This window comes from Schistocerca cancellata, chromosome 4, assembly GCF_023864275.1.
Source record: "Schistocerca cancellata isolate TAMUIC-IGC-003103 chromosome 4, iqSchCanc2.1, whole genome shotgun sequence".
Classification (NCBI taxonomy): domain Eukaryota; kingdom Metazoa; phylum Arthropoda; class Insecta; order Orthoptera; family Acrididae; genus Schistocerca; species Schistocerca cancellata.
The window spans coordinates 555355216-555373941 of NC_064629.1; the positions used below are offsets into that span (position 1 = coordinate 555355216).

The 18726-nt window shown below is 43.5% G+C and overlaps 1 protein-coding gene across 1 annotated transcript in view; it reads right to left on the reverse strand.

Moving 5' to 3' along the window:
* Positions 1 to 7629: 7629 nt before the first annotated feature.
* Positions 7630 to 18726, reverse strand: part of LOC126185062 (organic cation transporter-like protein) — a 236984-nt gene continuing 225887 nt past the window's right edge. Inside the window, exon 11 of the mRNA XM_049927818.1 lies at positions 7630 to 7936. Coding sequence (XP_049783775.1) covers positions 7855 to 7936 — 82 coding nt within the window. The 3' untranslated portion in view covers positions 7630 to 7854. The remainder of the gene's footprint in view (positions 7937 to 18726) is intronic.

Below are 18726 nucleotides of genomic sequence, written 5' to 3' on the forward strand. Positions count from 1 at the left end.
GGAACACAGGTGCAACAAGAGGTGAGATAGTGGCTCCGTCAACGAAGTCAAACATTCTACAATGACAGTATCAACCCAGTGGTCTCTCATTGGGAGAAATGTTCGTCACGAGGGTGACTATGTTGAAAAATAAATTTGTAGACATGTGAATAAAGATTTAGAATGTTAATAACGTTCGTTTTATTTCAAAAGCTCTAAGAGTTTTCACATAAAACATTCGGAGGCATTACTTTTGAGCACGCCCTTGTGTAAGTGATCCGGAAAATATTTCATTCACCTTAAGATAGGTAACCTTGGGCAGATGACGCAAGTTAGGTTGCCTATCTTCAGATGCAGTCGATATTATTCTGGCCAGTTTTACTTTGCCTACCTTTTACAATTTTTGTGAACTGTGGCTGAAATGTGAATTATTAAAAGCAGTAGTTAACCTCTCAGTTGCTACTAACTGCCTGTGGAACAAGATGTCCCATATTCAGCGCCAAATTCTATCTGTGTTGCATTTAAGAAAAAGCTGAAGCACTTACTTTTCTCAATATTATAAATTTTCCCTAAAAGTTAACACACATGATCAGCCTAGTCTCTGTCGAGCAGTAAAGCAAATGCCTCCGTCTTCTCCCAGTTCTGCCTCTTTTCTCAGTCAGTCACACACTTTCTTTCCCCCTCTCTCATTCCTAGTGTTCCTGTCATCTCTTTGTCTGCCTCTCCCACCTCTTCTCAGACACCCATTTCTCCCAGTGTCCCCAGTTCGTATCTACCTGACTGTAATCTGCCTTTGTTGCTCAGCTTATCACAAACTAATACAATCTCTGATTTTTTCTGTTATAACTGCTACTGCTTTCTACTATTTATGTTACAGTTTGGAACACATTGGCCTGTAGCCAGCCTCTCATTTCACTCTGATAAACTATGTTTATTGAGCTAGTAACATGACTGGGAGATTTCGTTCTTGAGAGTGTAATGTATTCAAAATGCAGTGCTTGATTCTCAACGAACATGAGTGATGATTGCTGAGATTACCCCGTGCTAATTTTAGTAAATCTACCTCCGTTAGTTAGAAAATCAGCAGAGCAGTGGCCAAGGAACGCTGTTAGGTCCATCTCACACGGAGTAAGATCTGCTGCAAGCTTACTTGCAGACTCATTCAACGGATCCTTTGAGGACTGTGTCGTCTGCTACATGGCTAACCCTGGAGCCTGCTGTGCATGTTTCCCGCAGTGGGTCCGCTGCTATTTTTCTTGTGAAGCCAAGTGGGATTCCCTGAGTTACCTGCCTTGGCCGATTAGGAGTCCTGTTTGGCGACTGACGCCACAGCCTGCGGGGCAGCAACTCTCAGATAACGCCGGTTAACCCTCCATACCAAACAGAACGTCACGTTCCAGCCGGCCGACCTGCGATTTTTCTTAAAGGATTGTAAAAAAAGTATTCGGTGAAAAAATTTGATTCTCGCAGATCCCATAGCTTCATTCGTCAGCTTTATTATGAACTGCCTGTCATTTCGTTAATGGTCATATTTAATGTGATATTTTATGATTAAGTAAACTACTGCAAAATTTTGGCAAGTGTGCTGTGAAAAACAGAGGTCGACATGAAATTGTGTTTAGTACCTGTTAGGTCATATGTAGCTGCAAATGAAATGTAGCTAACATATTGAATATTTTTTGAAAACTTTGAAGGACATTGCTATCTACCAACAATCTCAAGAAAATGGACTGTATGTAAAGAGCTTCGTACTGAACTCGCGCGCCAGTGAAAAAGCCAGATTGAAATATTCACAAAATTCCTCATATCTTGTAAATGGTTTCACATATCAAAACAAAATGTTGACAAATGGTAGTACGCAAAGAGAAGAGTATTTCACCACATAATTAATGTGCGAAACTTCCATATCTACTGTGATATTCAAGCGATTACAGATTTTTTTCAATGAAAATGATGTAATATTTAAGTGATTTCGATACCTGATGAAGCAAGAATTACTGTGGGTTTGGAACAATATGTGTGAAGAAATTACGGTTTGTTTTTATAGGGAGAATGGACATTTTCATAAACTAATGACATGTTTTTACATCAGTTGCTGATTTATGATTCTGTTGCAAATTCAACTGCATTTGGATGTTGGTAAGATGAACATTTATAAACTCATACGTATTTTGGCGAAAGAAACCGATTAATGTGGCAATAAGGAGGCTCATGTATTACTCAAAACTCGTCACTGATAACGTTCCTCTGATGAAAAATAAAGGTGATGATGAGTCTGGGGAAAATAAATCGTTACTTCTGTTAAAATTTCGGCGGTATCCTATACAACAGTATATTTTTAATAACGAATAATGTTGATTGAAACTGGGCGACGGATTTTATTTCTGTATCTCAATAATCTAAGAAAAATGAAAACAATTATCAGCGCATAGAATGCCATCTTTTCTTTCTATCCCTATACAGAATGAGGAGCTGTACTTTTTCACCACAAACATCTTATAGTTTGTCGAAGATCTTGGTATTTTATTTACATCTTGATAGGTAGTTGACTGGTTTTTGTAAATTTAACTGTTTTCATATTTCTCAGATCAATGAGTTACAGGATTGAAATTCTTTGGCCATTGCTAGTCAACATCAATCATTAAAATCACATGGGGTACAGGATTCACTTAAAATTTCAATTGAAGTATCGATTTATTTTCACCAGACTTCTTATTCCCTTTAATTTTGTTCAGAGAGACGTTATCAAATGTTCAAATGTGTGTGAAATCTTATGGGACTTATCTGCTAAGGTCATCAGTCCCTAAGCTTACACACTACTTAACCTAAATTATCCTACGGACAAACACACAACGCCCATGCCCGAGGGAGGACTCGAACCTCCTTCGGGACCAGCCGCACAGTCCATGACTGTAGCGCCCTAGACCGCTCGGCTAATCCCGCGCGGCGAGACGTTATCAGTGGTTAGTTTTGAGTAATACACAAGTTCTCTTGTTCCCATGTTCAGATCTGGTTCTCTTACCAAAACACAGCAGAGACCGTAAATATTCATCTCACTAACATTCTAATGAATTTGAAATTGCGACGGATCATAAAAAGCAACTGACTTAAAGACAAGTGAATAGTTTATGAGAATGCCCATTCTCGGTATAGAAATAAAGTGAAATTTCTTCACTTATGTTTTTACAAATCCATAGTAATTCTATAATAATTATAATGTCGTGTGACTAGAGGCTCCCGTCGGGTAGACCGTTCGCCAGGTGCAAGTCTTCGATTTGACGCCACTTCGCGGACTTGCGCGTCGATGGGGATGAAATGATGATGATTAGGACAACACAACACCCAGTGCCTGAGCGGAGAAAACCTCCGACCCAGCTGGGAATCGAACCGAGGCCCTTAGGACTGACATTCTGTCGCGCTGACCACTTTTTTATTTTTTATTTTTTATTTTTAATCTTATTTTGTTCGCTTACGTTCTTTGCGTCTGCTCGTGGCGGACGTCGTAAGACACCCGTTTAAGTTCGTCGTTGATCGGTTAACTAAGTTTTTTTATTACAGAGGGCAGCTAACCCTCTGATTGAACACGCTGAGCTACCGTGCCGGCACTCTACAGACTCAGCTACCGGGGTCGGACATAGTAACTCTAATTTCACCAGATATCAATGTCGCTTAAGTGTTACATCATTTCATTGAAAAAAATCTGCAGTCGCTTGAATGTAACAGCAGATATGGAAGTTTCACAGATTAATTATGTTGTGAAATACTCTTCTCTTTGGATACTGCCATTTACCAAAATCTTGTTTCGGTATCTGAAACCATTTGTGAGATATGAGGAATTTTGTGAGTATTTCATTGTGGCTTTTTCACTGGCACGAGAGTTCAGGACAAAGTTCTTTAGATACGGTCCATTTTCTGGAGATTGGTGGTAGACAGCAATATCCTTCAAATTTTCAAGAAAATTTCACAATGTTAGCTACATTTCATATACAGCAACATATGACCTAACATGCACCGAACCCAAATTCATATCGACCTCTATTTTTTACTGTAAACTTTCCGAAATTTTGCAGCAGTTTACTTCATGGTAAATCACAATAAATATGACCATTAACGAAATGATAGGCAGTTCATTATGAAGCTAAAAAATGAAGTTATGAGATATGCGAGAATTAAATCCTTTATCGAATAGTTCCTATACGGTAGTTTGAGAATGATTGCAGTTAGGCCAGCTTCCACTTCCTGCTGTTAAACGGAATCAAGCCAGCCAGCTAGATTTCACAGCGAATCATACACTGTGTGAGAGGTTCAGCATGCGAGATAGCCCTCACCGCCACCTGATGGCCGGTAGTCATGCACGCCATGTAGCAAACTTGCGTAGAAGAGCTTTAGGATGCGGCACAGGCTGAAAGCAGGTCAGGGTTTGGGGAACTGGCCGCCCCAAGCCATTGCACAAGCGAGACCAAGGGGCGTGGGGCCTTTCGCCATGGTTATTCAGCTGGGCCAACGGGCCTTGTGTGTGAGGGAATTAATGTTTCCTTCAAACAACAGCGCCTGAGCTGGTATGGTCAGCGTACCGTCTCCACCACATCCGTGAGGCCACCATATTTTCTATAGAGGGTCTCCAAACTGCCAGTGACCACAGGCATAGTGGGTGGGGACGGCTGCATTACGTCTCTGCCGACCACATAGGCGCCAGGACACGACCAGCTAACTAACGAGTTGCTGAAACACCTCCCGCCACTGGCTGTCGCATATTTGACAGATACACTGTCGGAAAAAAGTCGTAACATCAAAAAATAACTAACGTAGAATAATGAAATTTTTGGAATACATTTGTCTATATAACATATATAAGTGATTAACATTACAAGACTATAGGTTAATGTAATCATGAGATAAGAAATTTCATATTTGAAATGTTGATACATTAATAACCGGTATGACCGCCAGAATGTTGAATGCAAGCACGCAAATGTATTGTGTTGTACAGGCGCCGGATGTCAGTTTGTGGGATGGAATTCCATGTCTGTTACAGTTGGTCGGTCAATAAAGGGACGATTATGCTGTTTGTGGATGGCGCTGGGGTTGTCCGATGATGTCCCGTATGTGCTCGATTTGTCGCCTTAAAGACATGCTTGACCAACGTCAACTCGCCACGTCCAGTCTCAAATTAACTAACACGCACAACCGTTTCAAAGTGTATTTAAAGCAATCAGGATTTGCATCCACAGAGTGGCGCTGCTAGCACCGCTCTTATGCAGCTGGTGGGAAATTAGTGCAGTCGTGCAGAATTAACTTTCATTATAGGTCCCTTCCTTACACCTCGCTGTTGCAATTGGACGTTACACCACCACACAGACACAAATTTCAGTATAGCAAACCTTGGGGAAAAAAAAAAGAAAATAAATGCGCGACGGAGCTTTGAACACAGCTCGCCCGCTTGGTAGTCCAACACCGTTACAACTCAACCACGACGCCGTCCTTTTGCCAGTGATCGGTTTTCAGACATTCTTATCCACCTCACTTACCGAGTCGATGCAGGCATCATGACAAGAGTGACCTCGCATTTAAGTTCAGTTAGATCCTGCGTGAAGTTTGTTGCCAGAGTATTATCAATTTCTTTACGAACTGCACCGCTCGTCCTAACTGCTTAACGTGACCACTTCCATGAACCCAGGTTCCGCACGCATTTCTCATCTGAGAGAGACATTGTTTGCTTGTTTGTGTCCAGTGATAATTTACATTCGTTTAACTTGACAACAAACTATAATGGTTCTGAATTCCTGTTTCATTTCAGTGGCTATCTGTCCCCTATGCTTCTTTCATGTGTATTAAATTAATACAAGACCCGCAGCTATTGTTCACCTATTAGGACCAACCTTCCATTCCGTTTAATTGCACATATATCCTTATCATAATTTTGAATCGCGGTGGGTAGATTTGCATACCAAGAGGGGATACTCGGTGCATATCATAGAATCATATCGTAAAAACATTGGTCTTAACCCCAGTGGCGTCTTATAAGTTACTTCTAAAGTTGTATCCCATAATAAATGTAAGTTTTTTATAACATCTGCATAGTTACGTGCACATAATACAAAACATACATAATCCTTGGTTAGATATGAGAAAGGACCTGATGGCTTTAATCTTGCCAGGATGAATAAACCAATAAACATAAGAGGCAATCGATTTTTTTCCGTTTGAAGGCGTTGCTGCAGCGTATTTGCAACCTGGCGCGACTCCGATGGGGGTATGTAAGCACTAAGACGTCGGCAAGAGATTAGGGCGGCAGTCGCGTCTTTCCGACGTACGCGCGGTAAACGCGGAAAAGTGAACTATGGCGAAGCTATTACTAATGCGTCCAAACAGGACCAACGTGCTGTTATTCTTTTCTTGGCTGCCGAAAGACAAATACCGGTAGAAATCCATCGGAGAATGAGAAAAGCGGGTGGGGCAGCATGTCAGTCGAAATGTATCCTTGTGGAATGGTTGACAAAGGGTGTTACTGCTTCATGATGACGCACTTCAAAAATGGTTCAAATGGCTCTGAGTACTATGCGACTTAACTTCTGAGGTCATTTTTCTCCATGCGGTTATCACGCTTTCGGTCTCTTAAAAATGTGTTGAAGTGTCGACTATTACAGTCGGACGAGGATGTGCACCAGACAGTTGCTGACTTCTAAAGCAGCAGGACACGGTGTTTTACTAAGTGGGTATTTTCAACCTGGTGCGTCAGTAGGACGATCGTCTGAACCTTCACTAAATTTTATCTAATTGGCACGCCGTTTCTGGACTGTACGGTCTTCGAACGGAAACTTTTTGATCCTCCCTTATAAATAAAATTAAAAAGTAATAAAAGAGGATTCGTCTTGTGAGTGCAAATCTTCTCCAGTATACGGGTCAGTGGATGGACTTACCTGCGCAGTTTTCATACCTGAATAAAACAGAAGATACTTGGAAAACCTTCAGGAGTCATGAGTATGTTCCAGCTATTACTCATCCTCGCCGCTGAATGGAGCTGGTGGAAGAAAGGGGCTTCACTTCTTACGGGACACACCAACACGTTTACATATCATGCTACATTCCATTCAGAATATGAAATTGCATTACTTGTCCTGAAACAAACCGCTACAACCACGCGTTTCGTCTTTTGGGTTCATCACATTCGACACAAAACTTCTTGATTTGTAATTTTTTTTATTTTTCCTTGCGTTATGAAAGCTACCACACTTACGTATATACTTTTCTACTTTTTCTGCACGAAGTAACACGAAAATAACTATTGAATTATTTTTTGTGTCTGCTACTTATAATTTACTTTATGTATTTTGTACAGTTCAGTTTCTGGCTTTTCAGTTCCGAAAATTTCTTTACTTCGAAGTTGCTATTGTTCCCTTCCAAAATGAGTAGGCAAAATGAGTATCATGAAACTGTTATCGTAAAACTGGCTTTCGTGAAGTAAAATATGAAAGAAGTACAAATGTTTCGTGTGTGCACGCCAGCTCTGAGATATGAAAAACATTAAATCTTATTCAAGCTCTGAAGAAAGGTTACTAATGCAGAAGATTTGTGCGTTGAAGGATTATTTGCATATAATAATACTTCAAACTTCGTTTCAGTTAACAAGTTTTTATAACAGTTCTCAGATGAAAGCAATATTCTGAAGGATAAGGTAATATCAGTAAACATAATTTGGCAACATTTTTAACTCGCCAGAGGAACACAAATATGACAATTCTTAAACTAAAGAAAATGGGCCAGTAAATTCCAATTTTTAACTAATAATTCGTTCTTTTGCATCCTTTCAACAGCAGACTTTTTTTTATTTCCAGAATGAGTATTTTCCACTTTTTTCTCGTAATTCCGATCTCCTTAACAGTTGCTCGTCACTGTTTTCTGGTCCTGTTGGTTGACTATTTTGTAGGTGTAACTCTTCTGATCTCCCACTTCTTCCCTGAAAAAAAAGAAGGAACTTAGTTATTTGTGCGCAAACACAACCGGTTTCGACAGTTTTTTTGTAGCGAACCTTCTCGGATTAATTCATAAAGTCGTTTTAATGTAACATTAAAAAGTTCCCAATTCATTGTTTTACTTCGCGTGAGGATGAAAAATAGAAATCTCGTGAAAAGTTTCATTGAGACGAGATTACCACTATCAGATATCGTTCATTGTCCCGAGTTTTGTTTTTTAAGGATATGAGGCATATGCTACCATACATGTATATGTGACTGATTGTAGTGGATTTATTACAAATTGTTCACATGACAAGGATACAGATCACGAGATGGCTGGCGATGGTCGAAACCAGTATTTACCATTTAGTGTTTTAGTTGAATGTGGCGGACAGTAAATCAGTTTAAAATATTATAATTAACTGACTAAACGACTTTGCGAAGCATATTTGCAAAATTTTGAGCTCTGAGGGGCCGGCCGGAGTGGCCGTGCGGTTCTAGGCGCTACAGTCTGGAACCGAGCAACCGCTACGGTCGCAGGTTCGAATCCTGCCTCGGGCATGGATGTGTGTGCTGTCCTTAGGTTAGTTAGGTCAGAAGTTAAGTCGCATAGTGCTCAGAGCCATTTGAACCATTTGAGCTCTGAGGCCCATATTCGGAAGAAGGCCACGTCTACAGCGACCTGAGGATTACTCACCTTCTGGAATGATCACCACGTCAATAGGACACTCAGCTTTTGTTCTTGTTCCATAAAGTTGTGCTCACGACCAACAACGAAGACAAACAAGCCGAAGACATGTTTATTGAGCGACTTTCATACTATTTCTCTACCGTTTCATTCTCTAACAGCGCGCGGGAAAAACGAACACTTGAAAACTGAAAGCACTCTTGGCCATCAAAAGTGCAACACCATGGAAAAGCTGTGCAACAAACGTCAAACTGGAGTGATGTGTTACACTTCCTTGCATATACAAATCATTAACATTCTAACCCAACTGCACAAAGTAAGAAGCACGATCATCCTCTAAATTCTGTATACAGGGTGAACATTAACAAAACTGACAATTTGCAGGGACGGATTCCCGACTGGAAATAGTGGTAAAAAAGTTCTACGAACATGTGTTCGGAAATGGCCGGTGTGCGTTCAGCCACAAAAAATCGTCCCGAAATGCAATACAGAGCTGCATCGCATCCATGTCACAACAAATGTGCAAACTGGCCTCCATGGGATGCAATGCACGCGTCCACATGTCACATAATGGATTTCTGATGACAGAAATCCCATAATTGTAATGGTCTGGTGCAAAAACTATCATCAAATCCTTCCCTTAGAGGGAAATCCGCTGCTGATAATACTTGCACTCTTTGCAGGTGATAGCGAATGTAACGGTTGTCATGCAGGAGACGCATAATTGTACTCCGGGTTACACTATGATGGCGGGCCACTTGCCGGGAGCTTGTATTAGGATTCTTCTCAATACCCTGTAGAACCCGGTCCTTCAAATCTGCTGTACGCGCAGTGCGTTGCCTTCCTGATCGTTCGTCTGTCAGAAATGACCCATGTTCACACTAACGCCCAAATATGGCATGAAATCTTGTGTGACGTGGTTGGGGTCTGAGACGGTACTTGTTTTGGTATAGCCGTGCTGCATCTCAACGCTTTTCATCTGCTTGGCAGTACACAAACGCCTTCTCGGCTTGTTCCCGACGTGAATATAGGACCATTCTGTTGCTTACAGTACGCTGCGTCAATCACACGCCACGTGGTCAAAAGACCTTTCATTCGTCAGCGCCATCTGCCGTGGCAACGATGCATGTTCGTAGGATCTTTTTTCCTTCATTTCCAATCTGAAATCCGTCACCGCAGTTTGTCGGTTTTATTAAAGTTCATCCTGTATAAGAAATGATTACGCAGAGGTTTTTTTCATTCGAATGTTTTTTGTTTGTGATAAGATCGTGTTACGTCCTTTGTAAGAAGTAGAAACGTCTATTAGTATCTGACGGAATTTGACAATGGAAGGAGCGTTCCTATCGAGACTACTGTTTATTGTTCCGCAATGTTGGCACTCGCATCGGTCAGAATCCCAGGACCTTCTGGGTAATACGTAGTCGTTGCGTTCAGGAGGGCCATGCTGAACGCCATGCAGAATCTCAACGGCCCTGTGGAACTAGCGCCTGGGAGCGCAGGATATATGGGGATTGGACAAAACTATGGAAACACAGCGAGAAAAGCATGCCTGAACATAAATGAAAAAGCTAGCCAAGTCTGCAGGTTGCACCATCGTTTTTGACCATCAACGACACCTCTACAATGTCTTCAGTGTCAGTCGTCGTCAGAACAGTGTTATGTGTAGTTATAAGTGCGTTATGTCGTAGCTAAGTGAATTCGAACGTAGGCAAGTTGGTACTCGTATGACGGGTGCTTTCGTAACCGAGGTACCAGAATTGTTTGGTGTTTCAAGAGAAACCACATCAAAGATTTATACCGGATACATAGAAATCGGAGACACATCATCCACTAATTCACAAATCGAACAAAAGTGTGTGTTGAATGATAGTGACACACTGTCATTGAACTGTGACGAAAAACAAGGGGATGACAGTAGTAGGGTGTTGGGGTTACAGGTGCAATTTTGATATCAAACAGATATTCAAATTAATTAAATTGATCAATTAAACACCCCCGGCCACTACCAAACCGCCGGCCGCCGTGGTCGAGTGGTTCAAGGCGCTACAGTCTGGAACCGCGCGAGCGCTACGGTCGCAGGTTCGAATCCTGCCTCGGGCATGGATGTGTGTGATGTCCTTAGGTTAGTTAGGTTTAAGTAGTTCTAAGTTCTAGGGGACTGATGACCTCAGAAGTTAAGTCCCATAGTGCTCAGAGCCATTTGATTTTTTGAACAACCATACCAGCCCACGACCGCGCCCAACCCCGCCTCCAGATGACGTCAAGTGTTTTCTCAGCTGCACATGTGTCCCAGCCGCCTCCGCCTTCCACTCCTTTACCCCGCCCCCCCCTCTCCCCAACCTACCCTATTGGCGGTAATTTCGAGTTTTGGTGGGAATTTTGAATTTTCGTGGGAATTTCTTTGGCAAGACCTGTGCTGACAAGCCACTCAGCCCCCCACCTGGGAATTGGTGGGAAATTAAAATTGGCAGTAACCTTTCCAGGACTCGAACCCTGGTCTTCTTGGGCGGAAAGCCCAAGTGTACCCCCCTAACACAATTAAACCACCAGAGACGCTTGGAATTTACGAGAAATTAAAAATGGCTGTGTCCTTTCTGGGACCATATGTGCCTGTACACACGAGACTGCTTTTTATGCAGGGTGATAGTAACATACGCGTTGTCATCGTGTTTTTTAATAGTGCGGTCGTTACGCGAAATGTATGTTGTGGGTTGCAGAATCCCTCTGTGGTCAGCTTCAGATGTCATTTCTCAGTATTGTTCTTCGAAAAGAACATCGTGTTCCCTCAACGGATTCCCAGTTGTCCTACTTGACGAGTATAATCCAAATGCTGAAAAAAAAGTTACCGGCCATACAAAGTGACTGTCATGATCAGTTTAATTAATTAGCCTATCAATTTGATATCAATGACGTGCTGCCTGGCGGGTGAAAGAGATGGCTAGGGCACCAGGGAATGACTCTTGACAAGCGTTTTTTTTTTTTTTCGTTGCGGCGATATCTTTTAACGAAATTTCAATCTCCCACCTACACAGGGCGAGATAGGCTCTCTCGATTTGTTTCGTAAACGCTAGTACCATACAGCATCATATTGGTAAAAGGGGAACTATCATAGTGTACAAAACAGCTATGTTCTTTTGAATTATAGCTTATTGTTGTCAAACATTAACCGAATGTGTTTTTTTCCGACATGTGTGGCAATGGCGTGAAAGATTGTCTGAAATGTTTGTAATACACATATGCACGAGAGTTTATTTGCAGACACTGAATGTGAGAGACGCTCTCAGGTCGTGTAATTTGTGCAACGAGCTGGAAGAAATAGCTTAATATAGATTTTTTTTCTTTGGAGTTTCAATTCTCACTTTTTCTTTACTCTGATGACGGTTTGGAATTAACGAGGAAATTCTGTGGTGATTGGTAGTTCTCGCATTAAAATAGTCAAAGTTTTTTTTCCTGATTTTATGCAGGGTGGGCATGTCTCTGCTGATCATTTGTGATCGGTGGCGGTATACTTCGCTGGACATCACAAAATAATGAGATGCGACAGCAGTCGAACCTAAAAACTACACCGATTTTGCTCATAAAACTAAAAGAAAATGGACCTTACCTATTTTCATGGAAAGAGGACATTTATTATGGTCGCAAATGTGTTTTGATTTTTATAATAGATGCTTGACATAGACGTGTTGACGTCAAATACAATTGTTCTCGATTGCCTAATGGCGTGCTGCTGTGGACAAGGGGGAGGGGTGACATGTCTGCTGTGGTGGTCGCCAGACACAGCCGTTCTCTGTCTGGAGGGCGGCATGTGGGGCATCTGTCACTGTATTTTAGACGAACAAGTTGCACCTGAGGTGGCCGTCCTTTTATCTCCTACTGTTTAGGTGACTATACATGCTACTGTGCGTGCGTAGGAGCGTCGCCTTAAGGCGGCGGCCAGGTGGTGGAAAGCCGGGTTCTGATCCTGACCGTTCTCCGGATGGGTGGGGTTATGCCTGTAAATTTCGCTTCTGTGCTAGGGGCCGCCACATCAAATGCATGCCGCATATCGCGTGGGCCTGTTGGGGTCTGCAACCGTGCATGGGTCAGCAAAAAACAGCAAAGGGGGCGACTTTTGAATACCCATTTGGTGCATCCTCGGGATGTGCGGGGCTATGCTACTAAATTTCCCTTTTGTTGTCTAGGACCGCCGCCTTAAGGCAGCGGCCACATGATGGAAAGCCAAGTGCGGCGAGTGACCACAGAGGGTGGCAGCAAAGGGTGGACAGTTGCCTGCCCGTAGCATGAGGTAGTCAGCAGTGCAGCTGACCATTTGAAGGAACATGTGCCCCCCCCCCCTCCCCGTAGGTGGATGGACGGAGGGAGGGAGGCAGGGGGCCTCTATTTTCCGCATTTTGTGGACGTCTATTGAGGAGAATGCACGTTCAGCTACCGCCTCCTCTGCAGTCTTTTAGGACGACGATTTCCCCGGTACATGTGCTGCATTATGACCCGTTCATTACGAGTGCTGGTTTTTTCACGACAATTTCGAAGTGTAATTAGAAATGTGACACATTTTTTTTCCCATCAGTCGTGGTAACATGTATTGGCTTCGACTACCTGGCCAGCAGGATGGTTTTTGAGCAGACATCTGTAGCGAACTCTGATATCAGACAACGATAGATACTGTATGCTTACAGGTAATACACTTTTTAATCTCCTTTCCGTCCAACACCAGCATCTCATCACTTGAACATATTTTCTGCCAAAAAGAATAAAAATAGTACCTTACACTCCAGCCTTTTCCCTGCCAGCTTGTAGGTGTAGGGTAGAGTCTGAGTATGTCTGTCGGTAGTTTCGAGTGGTATTGAAAAATATTTCCCCGGCAGGGTAACACCAGTTGTATGGTATCATCATTTTTTGTGTTGTATTGCAATTTTATGCCATCCTTGTGTAGTACTATGCATATAATAGTATAATTAGGCCAGATCTTTGTGATTAATTATGTAATTAGGATCGAACTTTGCATCAGTTTCCCGACCAAAATAAATAGAGTACACTAACCTAACCTTCCTCTCCCGCATCTGGACAGTTTCCATGTGTTAGAGGTTGCACTTGGACTTTCCATCTAGTAGAATCGTTCGACCTATACTTGAGTATTGCGCATCAGTGTGGGATCCGTACCAGATCGGGTTGACGGAGGAGATAGAGAAGATCAAAAGAAGAGCGGCGCGTTTCGTCACAGGGTTATTTGGTAACCGTGATAGCGTTACGGAGATGTTTAACAAACTCAAGTGGCAGACTCTGCAAAAGAGGCGCTCTGCATCGCGGTGTAGCTTGCTCGCCAGGTTTCGAGAGGGTGCGTTTCTGGATGAGGTATCGAATATATTGCTTCCCCCTACTTATACCTCCCGAGGAGATCACGAATGTAAAATTAGAGAGATTAGAGTGCGCACGGAGGCTTTCAGACAGTCGTTCTTCCCGCGAACCATACGCGACTGGAACAGGAAAGGGAGGTAATGACAGTGGCACGTAGAGTGCCCTTCGCCACACACCGTTGGGTGGCTTGCGGAGTATAAATGTAGATGTAGATGTAGAATCAGGATTCAAGTCCCGGAAAGGACACAGCCATTTTTAATTTCCCATCAATTCCAAGTGCCTCTGGTGGTTTAATTGTGTTAGGGGAGCACACTTCGACTTTCTGCTCAGGAGGACCAGGTTTCGAGTCCCGGAAAGGGTACTGCCAATTTTAATTTCCCACCAATTCCCGGGTGGGGTGGGTTTTCAGATCGGGCCTGGGACATGGAAATTCCCGCCAAAATTCGAAATTCCGACCAAAATTCGGAATTCCCACCAAAATTCGAAATTCCCGCCAATAGGATAGGTTGGGGAGGGGAGGGGGGTGGCGCAGGGGAGTGGGAGGGAAGTGGGAGGGTGAGGGGGCTGGGGCACACATGCAGCTGAGAAAACATGTGACGTCATCTGGGGCGGAGGTGGGCGTGGTCGGGTGCGGGATGGGCGGGGGCGGGAGTGATTAATTGATCAATTTAATTAATTTGCATATCGATTTGATATCAAAATTGCTCCCGTAACCCCAACTCCCTACTACTGACGACAACTGCAAAAGTCACTGCAGGACTGAATGCCGCACTCGCGAACTGTGTCAATAACAAAACAGATCGAAGGGAGAGCCACAAGCAGAGGAATTCAGGTCCAGATGCAATTCTAAAATAATTCATCAGTGATACAAATGCCCGTAACAGGAATACATTATGCCGAAACAATTGAGGAAAGTCATTTGCTTCGATAAGTCTTGTTGCACACTGTTTCCAACCTCTGCCCCAGTTTACATCCCGAGAGTGAAACATGCGGGGTTTTGATGATGATTTGGACAGCCATATCGTGGTATTCCATGGGCTTCATAATTGCTCTCCAAGGTCGCATTACCGCCAAGGATTATGTGACCATTTTGGCTCTGTCCGTCCCATGGTACTATATTTATTTCCCAATTGTGAATCTGTGTTCCACGACAGCGGGGCTCCTGTTGACACAGCTCGCATCGTCCAGAAGTGCCTTTGTGAGCACTAGGATAAATTGTTAGTCCGTACATTTTTCCGGTGTAATAAATGTTGACGCTCTTCACGGGTATGCAGCCGGATTTCGTCGTCCTGACACACGATATTTCGAAGGTCCACCTGGCCGGCATCTTAAGGGGAGATTGCAGCTGCACGGCGGCACCTTTATGCTCTGGAGTGCACCCATTTCAGTTTTCCCGCACACGCAGCGGCCTGTCCTGAGGTAAAGGCGCCACCGTATCTAATGTTACCGCAGTTCCGGCACCTGCTATCTCACATGAAGATAGCGGCCACTTGAACGGTCGAAATATCGTGTGGTCAGGACGATGAAATCTGGCTGCATACTCGTGAAGAGCATCGACAAGGTTAAGTTGTCGCGTCTTTCTTGGACACCTCAGTCACCAGATCTCTGTGTTATTGAGCATTTGTGATCTACTTTGAGGAGAAGGGTACGTGATCATTGACCACCTCCATTATCATTATCTCACTTTGCCACTACTTTGCAGGAAGAATTGTTATAGATTGCCTTGAAATCATACAGGGCCTGTATTCATCCATTCCCAAACGACTGGAAGCTGTTTTGAATGGCAGCATGATTGCCGGCCGGTGTGGCCGAGCGGTTCTAGGCGCTACAGTCTGGAACCGCGCGCCCGCTACGATCGCAGGTTCGAATCCTGTCTCGGGCATGGATGTGTGTGATGTCCTTAGGTTAGTTAGGTTTAAGTAGTTCTAAGTTCTAGGGGACTGATGACCTCAGATGCTAAGTCCCATAGTGCTCAGAGCCATTTGAACCATTTGGCAGCATGTTTTCTCCGCCGTATTACATATGATAATGTGTCGTATTTTTCGTGTTGCCATATTTTTGTCCACTCCTCTGCAGTTAGCTCACGGTAACGTAATCTGAGACAGGAAATGTTTTTCTTTGCTGCGAGGCAAGTAGGCCTATCTACACCAAGGATGTCAAGCTCGAAAGCTGACCTGGGCAAATGTTTTCTTTCTGACACTTAATATCTGTTTGCTGCTAATATCTTTCCTATTACGGGAGAAAACTAATTCCTAGAAATAACTTTCAAAAACGAACTGAGGTGAATATATGAAATCTCGGATCTGACAGGTCTATTTCCGTTCCTTCATAACTATTTCCATACATGGAAATAACATACGCAAATTTTCGTGTATTTTCAAACTTGGTAGGGAAATATTTATAAACTTCTGGTGCACCAACTTCACTAACTTTTGATTTCGAATCTGAATATACCTGGATCTCACATATCTCCATTTGCATTTCATTAGGTATTGAGCCCATATCTATTCTCTAAACCAAAGAGAACAAAGGTCCAGACTGCAGCGCATTCTGAAGAGAATTGAAACTCCTTTTCTACTTTTTGGGTCTGTAAACGATAGGCGGCTACCGAAATATTCACTGCTAGTCGGGTTTGGTGCGCCTGCGCAGGGGAAGCAAGATGTTTATAGAGGATGGTCAGAAACAATCTGAAAAGCTTGTAAGCGGCCAATCAGATACTATTCGTGTCAGTTGTTCTCATATCGTAGATGATAGTGCACGAAACTGCCCCTCCCTTGGCTCGGTTTCGACCCTTACTACTGTCCCGTGTCCAATTTTTGTATCGCTCTCTTGTTCGGTTTTAGGAAACCAAACGAAAGACACGTTTGGCGACACCGTCTCTGGCAGGGCACTTCAATTTGCGTGCGCAGTGGCCTGATTGTCTAACGTAAATGCTAATTAACTCGGAAACGGTGCAACGTAACGAATCTTTTTTTTTTTTTTAACTGTTATTTCTCAGCACAACCGCCGGCCGGAGTGGCCGAGCTGTTAAAGGCGCTACAGTCTGGAACCGCACGACCGCTACGGTCGCAGGTTCGAATCCTGCCTCGGGCATGGATGTGATGTCCTTAGGTTAATTAGGTTTAAGTAGTTCTAAGTTCTAGGGGACTTATGACCACAGCAGTTGAGTCCCATAGTGCTCAGAGCCATTTGAACCATTTTTTTTCTCAGCACAACCTACGCTGCAACACCCCTTAGAAAAGTGTTTGCGCCTACCATGGTATCCCCATTTATTCGCCAATATGCTGAACCTTCTGTTTCGTCGTCAGTGTATCGGTAGAGTTAACCGGTCCTTGCGCTATTCTCGTCATGGTGCCGTTCAGCAGTGTTCTTACGCAGTTTTATTTTCATTTCTGTGGCGATGTTTCTCTTGTTTCCTTCTTTAATAAATACAAAGGAAATGAACAAAATTGTTGCTGACAACGTCTGGGAAATATTTTTTTTATTATTTAAACGGCGGAAGCCATATAGGATGAGCTGTGATTCTGTTTCATTTTTCTTTTTTTGTAGCAAATTATAAAAAAAATAAAAGAACAAAAAAGGCTGGCAATATGTGAGGGACAAGCACAGTAACAGGCGGAGGGGAGGCATCATGGCCAGGCATACCACCCCTGCCCATCTTGTCTCCATCCAGCCTGAACTTACTGTCCGTTCTTTCCTGCCGGTACAAGCATTTTCCTGCTGCTTCCATCTTTTTTGTCTTCATTTTCTTTTATTTTTTAACAAAAGAAACAGGAACAAAAATTTTAAAAAACGGCAAAGTGCGTGCCGAGAAACCGAGAGGTCACAGGATAGAATCTCGGTCGGACCACGGATTTCTCAGTCTTTGTTTTCGCCTAGTCTTCACCTCTCAACGATATGAGGAGACGGCAGAAACGACACGTGGTTCAGATTCCACCTTAAACTATAGTCCCGCTTTCCCCCGTTGTATAACTGGGTTAGGATAGGGAAAAACAAGTCGCTAAAGTGGCGCCCAATAGAAAGACTAGCACCATGCCATTGAACCTCACGGAATTATTATTATTGTTACTGTGGTGTCACCGCCAGACACCACACTTGCTAGGTGGTAGCTTTAAATCGGCCGCGGTCCATTAGTACATGTCGGACCCGCGTGTCACCACTGTCAGTAATTGCAGACCGAGCGCCACCACACGGCAGGTCTAGAGAGACGTACTAGGACTCGTCCCAGGTGTACGACGACTTTGCTAGCGACTACACTGACGAAGCCTTTCTCTCATTTGCCGAGAGACAGTTAGAATAGCCTTCAGCTAAGTCCATGGCTACGACCTAGCAAGGCGCCGTTAACCATTTCTAGAGAGTCTCACTTGTATCATCAAGAATGCTGTATACAAATGATGGATTAAAGTTAAGTATTACAGCAGCTACGTACTTTTCTTTATAGCATTCATTACGTATCCTGTTTCAGACCTCACGCCAGCCGGTGTGCGTAACGCGTGCATTTCGGCTACTTCCGAGTGGCGTGGCTGTCTTGTTACGCCACAACAGTTACTATTTATCGTTATGTTATTGGGACAGGACTCACAAATAACCTTTAATGTGGGGGGAGAGGGGGGGGCGAGGCATAGCGCGCGTGGGTCGCGTGTTTCGGACAGTGCGCCGACTTCTCAAGTCATGGTGGAGTGCTCAGCCCGTGTTGACGTGCGGTGCGGCGCTCCGTGGTATGACTGACTTGTAACGTAAGCAAGTGTT